General features: G+C 44.1%; 1 protein-coding gene across 2 annotated transcripts in view; it reads right to left on the bottom strand.

Moving 5' to 3' along the window:
* The window catches only part of PTPN3 (protein tyrosine phosphatase non-receptor type 3), a 190,113-nt gene that overhangs the window by 60,846 nt on the left and 115,988 nt on the right, over nt 1–13,279 (bottom strand). For both annotated transcript variants that reach the window (XM_060247824.1, XM_060247825.1), the window contains 2 exons: nt 8,632–8,695; nt 1,192–1,364 (listed from right to left, as the gene is read on the bottom strand). In XM_060247824.1, the coding sequence (XP_060103807.1) occupies nt 1,192–1,364; nt 8,632–8,695 (237 nt within the window). The remainder of the gene's footprint in view (nt 1–1,191; nt 1,365–8,631; nt 8,696–13,279) is intronic.

Here is a 13,279-nt window from a genome sequence, read left to right as displayed (position 1 = left end):
AAACCGAGACAAGCACCAGGGGCAAAAGGGCTCTCCCCCCGGAACAAGCCCTAGTGTGAAATCGGTCTGAGGCTCTTTTTGTGAGCAGCTAGCAGCGATCATTTAGGGAAACCCAAATTGCTTTGGTCTGAAATTGCTTTCAGACCAAAGCAATTTGAACTCATGTCAAACAAGCAATATGCTCCTTTTTAAAGACAAACCCTAGAATGGTGCTATTTCTCTGCCCCCAGTTATTTAATAATGACTCTGGCCTGAATCCCAGAATAACTAGAACTATAGTAGCTGTGTATTACCTTCACTAAAGGGCATGTGCTTGGCAATCATCCCCTTTTGGAGCAAACAGCAGCCAAGTTCTACTGAATGAGTTGCTGAAGCTAACTTAAATGACAGGGAAAACCCAGCAGTTTTGTCACTTTCCCCCCCTACCTGGATTATTGATGCCAGTTCAAGAGTCACAGCAGCACAAGGATTCCACTGATAGGATGAGTCACCCTGTCCTTTCAGTGAGAAATAAAAGCTCTCGACATGACCCTCTTTCAATAAGCTCTCAAAATGGCCCATTTTCAGCTCCGACAGTTGCATAATAGGTGTAGGGCAGACAAGTCCCACTGATCCACTTTCCTAAACCATCTTAAAGCAAAGATACGTACTTTCAGATAAAGCAGATGGGACTGAACCAGAGACACGGTCCAAGTGCTTCCAGTTCTTACAATACTAGATCTACAGCATACTTTAGCAACTGCACTGCATTTTGCATTTAGTTATTTCTACCCTGCATTTCTCCACTGTTGGGATGCAACGCAGCTTAGAACATCATTCTAAGAACATCCCCATTCTTTTAGAACAACAACCCTGTGAAGTAGGCCACAGTGGGAGTTTGTGACAGGCTCCTAATCATCCAACTAACTTTCATGGCAGAATGGGGAATTCAACACACACACAACACAACCATGCAACACACGCACACATGCACAATTATCTTCTTGCTTGGACAGTTCTTTGGCTTCTGGTTGTAAGTTCCAAGTTAAAAAAGAACCTCACAAAACAAATCGCAAAAACATAACACCAAAAGGTAACTCCTGCAAATTTTTTGCCCTAAACTCTTCATAAATGTATTTCTTCTCATATAACACATACACCTGGGTTTCATGTTAGTTTTCGGAACTTTTCAGTTCAGCAGCACCCACTCACTTTGTTGGGGTTCGAGAACCCGCCGTCCAATATTGAGAGAGTAGCTTCTTTTCATGAGGTAGCATCTTCTTTGCCTGGAAAAATGTGTGAAGCTCGACACAAGATTTCCAGAGGTTTTTGCACGCCCGGTAATTCAACATATTGAAGGCAATTATGTGTTCCCTGGATTCACACTATAATTAAAAATACACACCAAAAATGTTTTAATGAGCCATTTAATACTAATCATATGAGCAGGACTACTAAATTAAAACAAAACAACAATAAATTTGTCCTGCTACTTAGCGGCTGTTTAAGTGCACAATTCACTGCTCCCTTTTAAGAAATGAAGTTGATTTGCCTTATTTGGTTATGCAAAAGTTTCTGCACAAGTTGCCCAAATCCAATACAAAAATACATCTAACTGTAGCAATGTGTGTCGTAAAATTCTAATTCAAGGATAGCCAAAATAGTTAGATCTTCTGTCTATTGATTTGAGAGAGGATATTGCAGTACAGGCCTTTTAGCCCAAGCAGAACTCATAAGACCCAGCATTTACACCCTGCTGTAACAACCCATACAATGGGGACATATCCTAACCAGAATTTGCACATGGAAATTGTAGAGCCCTCTCTATTATTATTTGTATACCAGTTTTATACTGAGGCAAAGGCTTAAAAACATCCCTTGCTTTGAACAACATCTCTTGCTTCAAGATGAGGAGATCTTATCACAAGCTTCTAAAGGGGGCAGCAGAAGGACATGGAATTCCAGAAGTTACATTTTTTAAAAAAAGTACATTCTAAGGAAGGCAGAGGTGAACTGGTTGAAAAAACTGATGTTCTAAACTGGACTGATCTGTTTTGGACACATGTACCTGTGGAGGGTGGACTGAGAGAAAACTCTGGGGTACTCCTGAATCCATCCTGGCTCCTAGGGAAGCGTATTGGTGCCATTGCTAAGAATGTCCTTTTGCTTTTGCACCTGTGACAAAGACTGTCATCCTTTCTGCTAGGAACTAGCTGGGCAGCGACACTCCTCCCAATGCAAACACCTTGTTGTCCCTCCCTCTCACGATGAGAGCGGCTTCACTCAAAGACATCTCCATGGGGAAGGGTCAGCACAGGGGAAAGAGCAGATGCTTTGCACGTGGAAGGCCCCAGTTTTATTCCCAGGAATCTCTGCTTAAAGACCCGCAGGCAAGAAGCATTTCAGAAACACCTTTCTTGCTTGAGACCCTGGCAAACTGTTAGCAATCAAACTAGGCAATACTCTAGACCAGTATCAGATGGGCTGACAGTCTGGCTCAGAATAATTCAGCTTCACAGAATCATAGAGTTGGAAGGGATCTCCAGGGTCATCTAGTCCAACTCCCTGCACAATGCAGGACACTCACAAACACCTCCCCTTAAATTCACAGGATCTTCATTGCTGTCAGATGGCCATCGAGTTTCTGTTTAAAAACCTCCAAGGAAGGAGAGCCCACCCCCAAGGAAGCCTGTTCCACTGAGGAACCGCTCTAACGGTCAGGAAGTTCTTCCTAATGTTGAGCCGGAAACTCTTTTGATTTAATTTCAACCCACTGGTTCTGGTCCTACCTTCCTACCTTCAGGTGGACGTGTTTGGATTATTTAGTCACGACATGCATAATCTGGGTCACAGTACGAGATCTCAAACTGGAGAAAATGCAGGGTACGCCCATTTTACAAATCTTGTACTGCAGTTCCATCTGCTGCTGCAAGATGGCGTCATATTACCACTCTTTTGCCAGAGGAAAAATTACACTCGCAGCAAGTTGTTATATATAAAAATGTCCAGTTAAATTCAACTTTTGTTTTGCTCCACACACACACACACCCACAATCATACTGTAGATATATTAATAAGTTGCTAAATATTCCCCGAGCTCTCCAAAACTATTTGTAATTTTGGTGGTGGTGGAAAGTGCCGTCGAGTCACAGCTGACTTCTTGCGGCTCCGTGGGGTTGTGAAGGGAAGAGATGCTCAGAGGTCGTTTGCCTTTGCCTGCCCCTGCATCCTGCCCTTGGTATTCCTTGGAGGTCTCTCATCCAAATAGTTGCTGGGGCCAACCCTGATTAGCTCCCGCGATCTGATGAGATCAAGCTAGCCTGGGCTCTCCAGGAGAGGGCATCTGTCATTTTACCCTCCCCTCCGTGAATTGCCTAGATTTTTCTCTAGAGGAAACTGGTGGAGAATTCTTCTAATTGGACCTGCTAAGGGCAGGAATTAAACAAAATAAAAATAGTATAAGTAATTATAGCTTTTGCCAGTTATAGACCAAGGCAGTCAGTCTGCACTAGAAAGGGTAAATATGCTCATGTACCATATTCTTGTTTGCATCTTGCCCCCAAATAGGAAGCATCGCATTAGTTTTGTACAGAATTTGATCCGACCCATGAGTTGCCATTCTCAGTGGCTGTGAGGTGGGGCAATCCTGTTCCTTCGCTAAGTCAGTAAGGAGTGTCGTTAGGCAGAAAGGATACAAAGGGGAGGCAGCTTCCCCTCCTCAACCCCCAGCCTATGTCTGGAACTGGAGAAAACCCTTCACGTGAGAAAGGAAGCATTCGTGGAAATCAGCCTACAAATATCCCCAACGCAAATGACAACCCTTTGAAATGTAACACAGATCCAAAAACTTGTCCCACTGGTGTCTTTTTAAGCTGGTGTAAAAAAAATGTAAAGGTAAAGAGCTCTGTGCAAACACCAGTCGTTTCTGACTGGGGTGACGTTGCATCACGACATTTTCACAGCCAATTTTTTTACGGGGTGATTTGCCACTGCCTTCCCCAGCCATCTACACTTTACACCCAATAAGTTGGGTACTCATTTTACCGACCTCGGAAGGATGGAAGGCTGAGTCAACCTGGAGCCGGCTACCTGAGCCCAGCTTCAGCAGGGATCGAACTCAAGTTGTGAGCAGAGCTTGGACTGCAGTACTGCAGCTTACCACTCTGTGCCACGGGGCTCTCTGCTGGTGTCAAAGATGCTGGTTATACTCAGCCCCGAGTCAGTTTTATTCACAAAATCCCACTGTTGGAGAGCCCTGGTGTGACATCTTCTTCCAGGAAGTTTAGGCTTGCCAATTCTGGGTTAGGAAATACCTGCAGATTTTAAGGGTGCAGCCTGAGGAGTAAGAGGTTTGGGGAGGGGAGGGGCTCAGCAGGTATAACGTCAAAGAGCACACCTGCCAAAGCTGCCATTTCCTCCATGGGAACTAGCCTTGTAATACGGAGATCAGCTATAATACTATGAGATCTCCAGACCACACCTGCTCAAAAACCTGCTAAAGAGCCAGGCTAAAATGGGCCTAAACAACCAGGCTCCTCCAAGAAAGCTTGGACTTGCGCAGTCACCAAACACTCAAGCTTCTTGCCCATGACAAGAACATTGGCTGTATTAGATCCAAATAGGCAGCCGTGTTGGTCTGAAGTAGTAGAACAAAATTAGGAGTCGACTGCACCTTTAAGACCAACTTAGTTTTATTCAGAACGTAAGCTTTTGTGCGCATGCACACGTCTTCAGATGAGGAATGAGTACTCTAAATACTGTACCTCATTCCTCGTCCGAAGAAGTGTGCATGCACACAAAAGCTTACGTTCTGAATAAAACTACGTTGGACTTAAAGGTGCAATCGACTCCTATTTTGTTCCTCGCTGTGTTAGCGAGGAACTGCTCACATACCTTCAATTATGAAATGGTTTAAAAATGCTGCTGAATTTTGTATGATGACCAAAACAGCATCTAATATCCATGAGTCAGAAACAGGTTCTTACACATCCAACTTCAAATCAATCTGTTTTCCTTACATTACGTGTATCTCTGGTTTAGATAACCCAACTTGGTTATCTAATTTAGAGAAGACAATTATCCTTATTGGAATTTGAGCTTTTTAAAAAAAAAGAACAACACACTTTTATTTCTTCCAGCAAGTAGAGAGAGCAAATTTGCTTGAATTATATTCTTTTTGTCCTTTTATTTTAACTATTTCCTCTTGTAATACTGAGGAAAAATTACAATTTTATAATTTTCTGAACCAATAACTAGCAGCCTTCATATGTAACCTTATTTTTTATTTTATAATAATAATAATAATAATGTCTATAAACCTCCAGCCATTGGTTTTATATCAACACTCTACCATTTTTTATAATTGCAATTGTCATTGTGTTATTACATTGAAAACCAAATAAAACATTTATTGAAGAAGTTAAAATGAAGAAGAACATTTGCCACCAGCTAACATTTGATTAAATTGCCAGGGGCCCAAGGAGAGTTCTGCTAGGAGGTGTTTCATGACGGCCTCCTTCAAAGCCTCTCCTCGCAAGTGATGGCAGGCAATGACTGTGCTCACCGCTAAACATACAGGGTTGATGGGGGGGGGGCTCCCCTTGGAGACTTCCTGCATGGTGACCCTGGTTGACCCAGAGACAATCATGAGTCAAGACTGGACCATCCCAGACCCTCCTCAGAAGCATTTTGCAATCTCCCCCCACCCCATGATGTGAATGCCTGCAGAAGAGGCCCTTGGAATAACCAAAGAAATCTTTGACTGTGACATTATTTTATGGACTGCACAACACTGATTTACAGTACTGATGTGCTGCATAATCCAGTAGGATAAACTTCTGAAGCACAAACTTCATGGCTGTTTACATATTCCTTTATTGGACATACAATTCTTCTTCAAAGCTAGCTGAGATTAATGGTACTTTCTCGGACTTGTATTCCCATAGCAACAAAAACTCCAACCTAACTTTCCTTGTTCCCTCTGACAGATGCCTATTAATTTTTAAAGAATGACTCCAGTGGCACGTACATGAAAGCTGATACCCAGAACAAAACTTGGTTGATCTTAAAGTTGCCACTGCTTCAGACCAAGGCAGCTTCCCACCCAAATGTACCAATTTTTAAGTCATGCGGCGTTCAAAGTACAGGGATCTCAAATCTAAACAGTGCAAGGAAAACCCAGTTTATTTAAATATTTATTTGTTTAGATCTTTATCACTGGCTTTTCTCCCCGATGGCAGCCTGGGGAAACTCGCATCATTCTCCTCTTCTCCGTTTTACCCTCTTAACAGCCACCCTTGTGAGGTGCGTTAGTGATTGACACAAGGTCACCCCAGCAAGCTCTCACGGCAGAGTGGGGCTCTGAAGCTGAGTCTCCCAGATTCTAGTTCAAAACTCTAAATAGTAGGAGAGGGTGGCAAAGAGCAGCACTACTCTGCATGGTGACATTCCTAACAATCAGAGCCTGCAGCCAGAAGAATGCCATGAACAGGCCCTACAATTTAATGGCAGAGGTAGCATAAAGCACAGGACACCAAGAGCAGCTGCCCCAGGTCCCTTACTGAGGGGGGCCTCACTCTGGGAGCCCCCCACTGCCTTGCACTCCCTGAAGGCTCCACAACTGCAGATGCCCCAGTGCCTGAGACTCAGGTGGGGGGGGGGTGTGCATAATGATGGCTGCTCTAGAGTATGGGACTTCCACCCACCCTACAGCTAATCACTCTCCCACCAGGCTGCCTGAATGATCTGAGGGACCCTCATCATCTTTTGCCCAGGGGCCCAGAATCCCTAAGCCCACCCTGGGACTTCATAGAATCACAGAATCATAGAGTTGGAAAAGACCTCCAGGGTCATCTAGTCCAGCCCCTTGCACTATGCAGGAAATTCACAAATACCTCCCCCTAAATTCAAAGGATTTTCATCTAGCCTCTGTTTAAAAACCTCCAAGGAAGGAGAGCCCACCACCTCCCAAGGAAGCCTGTTCCACTGAGGAACCGCTCTAACGGTCAGGAAGTTCTTCCTAATGTTGAGCCGGAAACTCTTTTGATTTAATTTCTAACTACTGGTTCTGGTCCTACCTTCTGCAGCCACAGAAAACAATTCCACACCAGCCTCCAGATGACAGCCCTTCAAGTACTTGAAGATGGTGATCATATCACCTCTCAGCTGCCACCTCTCCAAGCTAAGCATCCCCAGCTCCTTCAGCCTTTCCTCATAGGACTTGGTCTCCAGACCCCTCACCATCTTCGTCACCCTCCTCAGGACCCATTCCAGCTTGTCTAGATCCTTCTTAAAATGTGGTGCCCAAAACTGAACACAATACTCCAGGTGAGGTCTTACCAGAGCAGAGTAAAGCGATACCATCACTTCACGTGATCTGGACACTAGACTTCTGTTGATATAGCCCAAAACTGCAATCGCCTTTTTACCCACCGCATCACACTGTTGACCAAAAGAGATCTTAAGTGCCCCCGCCAGCTGAGCATCACTTTGTGCTGCGTATCACTTTTATTTCTCTCCTACTGGTGTGGAAAATCCCTCAGCAACTACCAAGTGCTTAAAACACAGAAATCCTCCTAGAAATTGATCCAGCTGGTGATGAAACGCCTAGAACGTATCAACACTCCTTTACATTAAAAGAATTTGTTTTGTTTGTCCTTGCCTGAACCAAAAGCCTGGCATAAAGCTGGAAGGAGACCAAAATAGTGAAGTAGCAAAAAATTATGTGATAGGGGACTTAAGATTTGCTCTGGGAGATCAGATCATGTACTCTTTGGCACTGTGAAGTCTCACACTTGAACTTTTCAACTGCTTAATTCTTACAGAAGACTTCAACTTATGCCTGTGGGCGTGGCTAGTAGATAGTGCTGTATTATCCGAGGACGCAGTAAGATTAGACAACTCTCCTAAAAAGGGTGTGTGTAACCTTGTGATGTAAGGGTAATTCACTCAAGCCCAGTGACTCAGTGCCGCAGGAACTGCGGTCTGGTGTTACGAAACCTCTAAACTGAAGTAAGTAAAGGTCAGCTAGGTAACACCTACAGCCCTCGTCTAGCTCATTTTCACAACTCTGCATTAATACTTTACTTTAACAATCATATATTTTGCTCTCTGTTAATCATAAAGGCTGAGTAGAGCTCAGAGAAACAACAGATGGCTAGAGTAAGCATATCTTAAGTACTTCCCACACTCTGTTAAATAAATTCTTTGAATTTTCTGTCTTGTAGACTTTTATCCTGCCCACTCTCCAGGGAACTCAAGGAACAATATCTTGCTCTCCCCTACTTTATCGTCACAATAACCCAGTGAGGTAGATTAGGCTGAGAGCACACAACTGGCCTAAGGTCACCCCAGTAAGTGTCTAGGGCAGAGTGGTGATTTCAACCCAGGTCTCACAGATTCTAGTCCAGCGCTCTCACCACTGCACCATGCTGCTGTAATAAAATTCATAGCACTGGGTAATAATGAGTCAAGAGTGCTTCCTGCAGAACAGTTTTAGAGTCAGGGAAAGGAGTTCCAAGAAGAAAGAGCCCCTCTCAGCTACAGAAGTAGTAAGAACCAAGAGGTTTCAGGATAACTGACTTTAGCTACCCAACATAATTGCACAGTACATGTAAAACTGGTGCTAGAAAACACCTATGCAATAGTACTCACATGTTTTTGCCGCAGCTGAATAAAGAATTTTTTTCGTTTGAAAGAAATTTTTACTATGTTCACCCTGGGGGGGAAAGACATAGAAATAATGCTCCATAAAAATACAGCACAATTGAAATAAGGACTGACAGATAACCTGGGCATACGGTACAAATCATTCTTAATCATGATTTACATTAATCAACCAGTTTCAGGATAGCTGAAGCCCAGTGAGAACAGCAAAGGTCAAACATTTATTATAAAACCATATTAAACATCCTCTCTTTTACAAGAAAAACAAACAAACACTACTCATCAAAAGACCAAAAAATGGCGGCAGGGGGACCTTTCCCCAATTCTAGGGACCACTGGAAATCCCTTTGACACAAGTGAAACGCTTCTGAAGATCAAGTGTTTCCCACTCAAAATGTTCAGCATGCATGAGGACTTTTCCAATTAAAAATTTGGGGAGCACTCAAAAACTCCTATAAAATATATTTTTTGTTTTGGAATGAATTAAATGTGTCAAGATAGTACAGGGTGCAGCTGTTTGCAGATCTCTAATTTCAGAATTGGGTATACTTGCAAATTGGTTCATAGAAAACTGAATTCCATAAATATGCCAAAATATAATTATATATTCCAGGGTTTCCCAGACTTTCCCCCCCTGGTGGCCCAGTTATTTTTACACTTCTTCGTGGCCCACTAAAATGTGAGGGTGGAGCCAGAGTACTTTGGGGGTGGAGCTGGGAGACAGGAAATGATGTACAAACATGCTTAAAACTCTTGCAATGTTTTGTTTAGGAAAGGTAGGAGAATAGTGAGATTTTGCAATGCAATTTTAAAAATAAACATCCCTATGCAATCAAAGGTTTTGACTGTGTGTGTTAACTAAAACATCAAGAAAAAGCACAAGGATCACACAGCAGAAAGCTAAAATATAAAATGCTCTCAGCCTGTGAAAGCATGAAATGGCAGGGCATTTTAAGCTTCTCCCCCCGCCCCAGTCTACTCAACTTAGCAATGGCAAGGAAGGAAGGAGACATAGGAAGACTGACAGAAAAAGAGAGAGAGAGAGAGACAGAAAGACTGACAGAAAGAGAGAGGATGAGTGGGAATAAAGCAAATAGACGGGGGGAAAGAAAGTCAGAAAGACAGAAAGAAAGAAAGAAAGAAAGGGAGGGAGGGAGGGAGAGAGGGAGGGAGGGTGAGAGAGTTGGAAACAAACAGAAAAAAAGAAAGAGAAAGAGAAAGGAAATAGGAAGAAAACAGGAGGGAAGAAGTAAAAGAAAGGAAGAAAGAAAAAGAACCGAAGGAAAAAGAAAAACGGAAAGGGGATGAAAGCAACACACCTTTACAATGCTGACTTTCTGCGCTGCGCAGCTTGGCCTGGTGAGCTCCACCCAGCATCGGGCAGCCCTTGGGCTGCTGTGCGGAAGCAGCAGGCCCTGCTCAGCTTCAGCCAGCATCAGGGAGCCCTGGGGCCACCATACGGAAGCGGCTGGCCCCGCTGAGCTCCACCCGGTATTGGGGAGCCCTGGGGCCGCCGTGCGGAAGCGGCAGGCTCAGCTACGTCCGAGAGCCTTGGGGCCGCCACGCACAAGCAGCAGGCCCCGCTCAGCTGCGCCCAACGTCGGGGAGGCCTGGGGCCGCCGCACAGAAGCGGCAGGCCCCACTCAGCTCCACCCGGTGTCGGGGAGGCCTGGGGCTGCCGCATGGATGCATAGGCCCAGCTGAGCTCTGCCCAGCAGTGGGACCTCGACGGGAGGCCCCCATGACCCGGCACAGAGGCTTCTGTTGCCCGGTGCCGGGTCCCGACCTTGCAGATGGGAAACGCCGATATATTCTAAATTAGAAATGAAGCCTTTTTATGTTGTAAAGGCAGCAAAATAACTTTTAGTAAAGATTATTTGATGAAGGTATTGACAGGAAATGATCATATACATTCCAATTTCTCCCCAAGTTGATATTTTTTCTTGAAAAAAAGTTTTTTAAGCATAGCTTCAAAATATCCCAAAAGTTTACATCTCTACCACTATGTGCATTAGAAGTAGAATCCTGAAACAAGAATGATTTGATAATCAGAAGCACCTTCCGACACAATTACAGTGAACTAATACAAATACCATTATCACATGGTTTCAACATTTTCCCCCTCATGAAATAGCTACTCGCAAATTTGGCAATGACAGAAACTAAAACCAACAATACTGATCCTAACTGGGTGTAGTGAACAATTTCACAACATGAAGATTTACTTTCACAAAACAAGGTTGCAAAATCCCTGACAACCTTTCATGTTCTGATAAAAGAAGTATCATTCAAAACCAGACCAGCGGTATAGTCAAGACAGACTAGAGTACATGTCTGACAAGAGATGGCACCTGCGTCCAGTGGCCCTCAATTCTATAAGAATTCTATTAGTCAACTTCACATTACCGCTGGCTACAGTCGCAAAGTTGAAGATTGCAAAGTTTAAATGGAGGTATTCATTTCTTAAATGTAAAGGTTCTGCTTCTTTAGTTGGGAGGGTTAAGTCTCCCCATTTTTTAAAGCAGTGGTGTCAAATCTCCAGCTCACGGGCCACACCCAGCCCGCTCAGCGCTTTTATCAGGCCCCCGGGCTCTCTTATCTCCCCCTCCTGTCCTCACCCTTTGAAGCTCCAAGGTTGACAAAGTTCCCTGCTCTTTCAGTTCCTGGCTCTTTCTGCCTTGTCTTTGCTGGCTGCAGCAGGAAACAAAGCTGCAAGGAAAATGTGGAATGGATTTTCTATTAAGGTCTCTATGCCCAGATAGATAGTAGGGGAGTGCAAAAAAATAAAATTTGAGAAAATTCAGATTTGGGAGTATTTGGGGCTTAAAAATTCAGGGGGCCAAATATCTCCTAATTGAGTAGCTGAATATGATTCAGGAGATACTTGGTTATTCCTGACTATACAGCCCCATGGGCCATTGAAAATAGCAAAATAGGGTATAATAAATTGCAGCTGGGAGGGAGGGGGCTTGAGGTAGAGGCTCCAGCTGCAGGAGTCTCTCCCCCACAGAACCCCCAAGTCTCAAAAAGATTGGACCGGTTTTCCCATATTGCCTGCTTCCTTCCATTTACCTCACTCTTCCATCCGGCTATACCTCATGGAAATCTCTTGCTTCTCTAATAACAACTCTTGCATAACAAAGTGCAAACTAACGAGCAGATTTTTTAAAAAACTTGCACTGCAGCATTATACCGTGTGAAGTTAGTTACCTGAAATACAACTTTGCAATAGTAAATAAATGCACCTTCCCCACATTACAGATTTATTACACCACCAAGAGGTTCAAACTTCTGACTGGCCATCCATGGCAGGTCTAGAAGATCACCCGAGGAAGGGTCAAGTGATGACACTTGGCCGTATCTAATTTCTCCTTGACAGGTTCCAAATGCACTTGGCCTTTTACAAAACAACCCAAGAGTACTGTCTTGCAGTTCATATTTTACATTTTAGAGCAAAATTCCAAATCCCTAGCATAAGCCACTTCAACATATAACCAAGCCCCGCCCAGCCAAGTTAGAAAAAGTGCTTCTAAAGCTGCTTACTCCTCAGGGATTCAAATTAAAGAAAGCTGCCTAAAGTGGTTTTCTACATCGCGCCTTCATCAAGATCTCAGTTGACCCCAGGGTCACTAGGGTTCCATCCAGACAACACCTCCCTGCTCCACAAACTGTATCACCCAGGTAAGGATCAGAAACAAGTCCTGGGCTCCAAGCCAAATTTTATTTTTCAGGATTTAAGTCATGTTCAGGTAAATGCTAGATTACTAGTTCAGGCAGTCATTTCTCTCCTCTCAGCAACAGGAATAGTGAAAAAGCACCTAAAGTCAAAGCTCGCTCCTGATCGTACCACAGGTACAATAGTAGGATGGGAAATACCATCTGAACAAAACTGAGGACTCGGCCCAAGAATGCATGCAAGAATAATAGAGAGTGTCTGATGACAAAACCTTTCAACTCAAAGGCAAGCAAAGGGACCACTGTTTCGTGGTAAAGCACAACCTTGTGCACATAAGGACTTGGGACCAGACCTCACCATCTTCAGACAGAGGCACTGCCAATCCCAGTAAGAGATCTAGATGAACCAGTGGTCCAAATTAGCACAAGGCATACATACAGCTCACCTCCATACATCTGATATAGTGAACATATGAAGCTGCCTTATACTGAATCAGACCTTTGGTCCATCAAAGCCAGTCTTGTCTTCTCAGACTGGCAGCGACTCTCCAGGGTCTCAAGCTGAGGTTTTTCACGCCTCCTCGCCTGGACCCTTTTTACTTGGAGATGCCGGGGATTGAACCTGGGACCTTCTGTTTCCCAAGCAGATGCTCTACCACCGAGCCACCGTCCCTCCCCAATGATAATGATACAGAGATAATGGTCATTAAAATGAGGATGAACCACAAGCCTCCAAAGTAAAGATGTTTTCATGGTTTCTTTAATTTCTGAAGAACACTTTGACCCCCACCCTGAAGAAGTCACATCTTGTACCATTTTCCACAATAGTAACAAGCCTGACAGCAACACGGTGGCAGGGAGAATCACCGGATTCAAAGGGCACATCAACCTGCTGACTCCTGTTTGCATGCTGCAACAGAAGGCCTGACACCTTTGCCATGGAGAGAAGGGTAGAGTGTCT

Source organism: Heteronotia binoei, chromosome 10 (genome assembly GCF_032191835.1).
Source record: "Heteronotia binoei isolate CCM8104 ecotype False Entrance Well chromosome 10, APGP_CSIRO_Hbin_v1, whole genome shotgun sequence".
Taxonomy (NCBI): Eukaryota; Metazoa; Chordata; class Lepidosauria; order Squamata; family Gekkonidae; genus Heteronotia; species Heteronotia binoei.
This window is presented reverse-complemented; position numbering and strand designations above follow the sequence as displayed.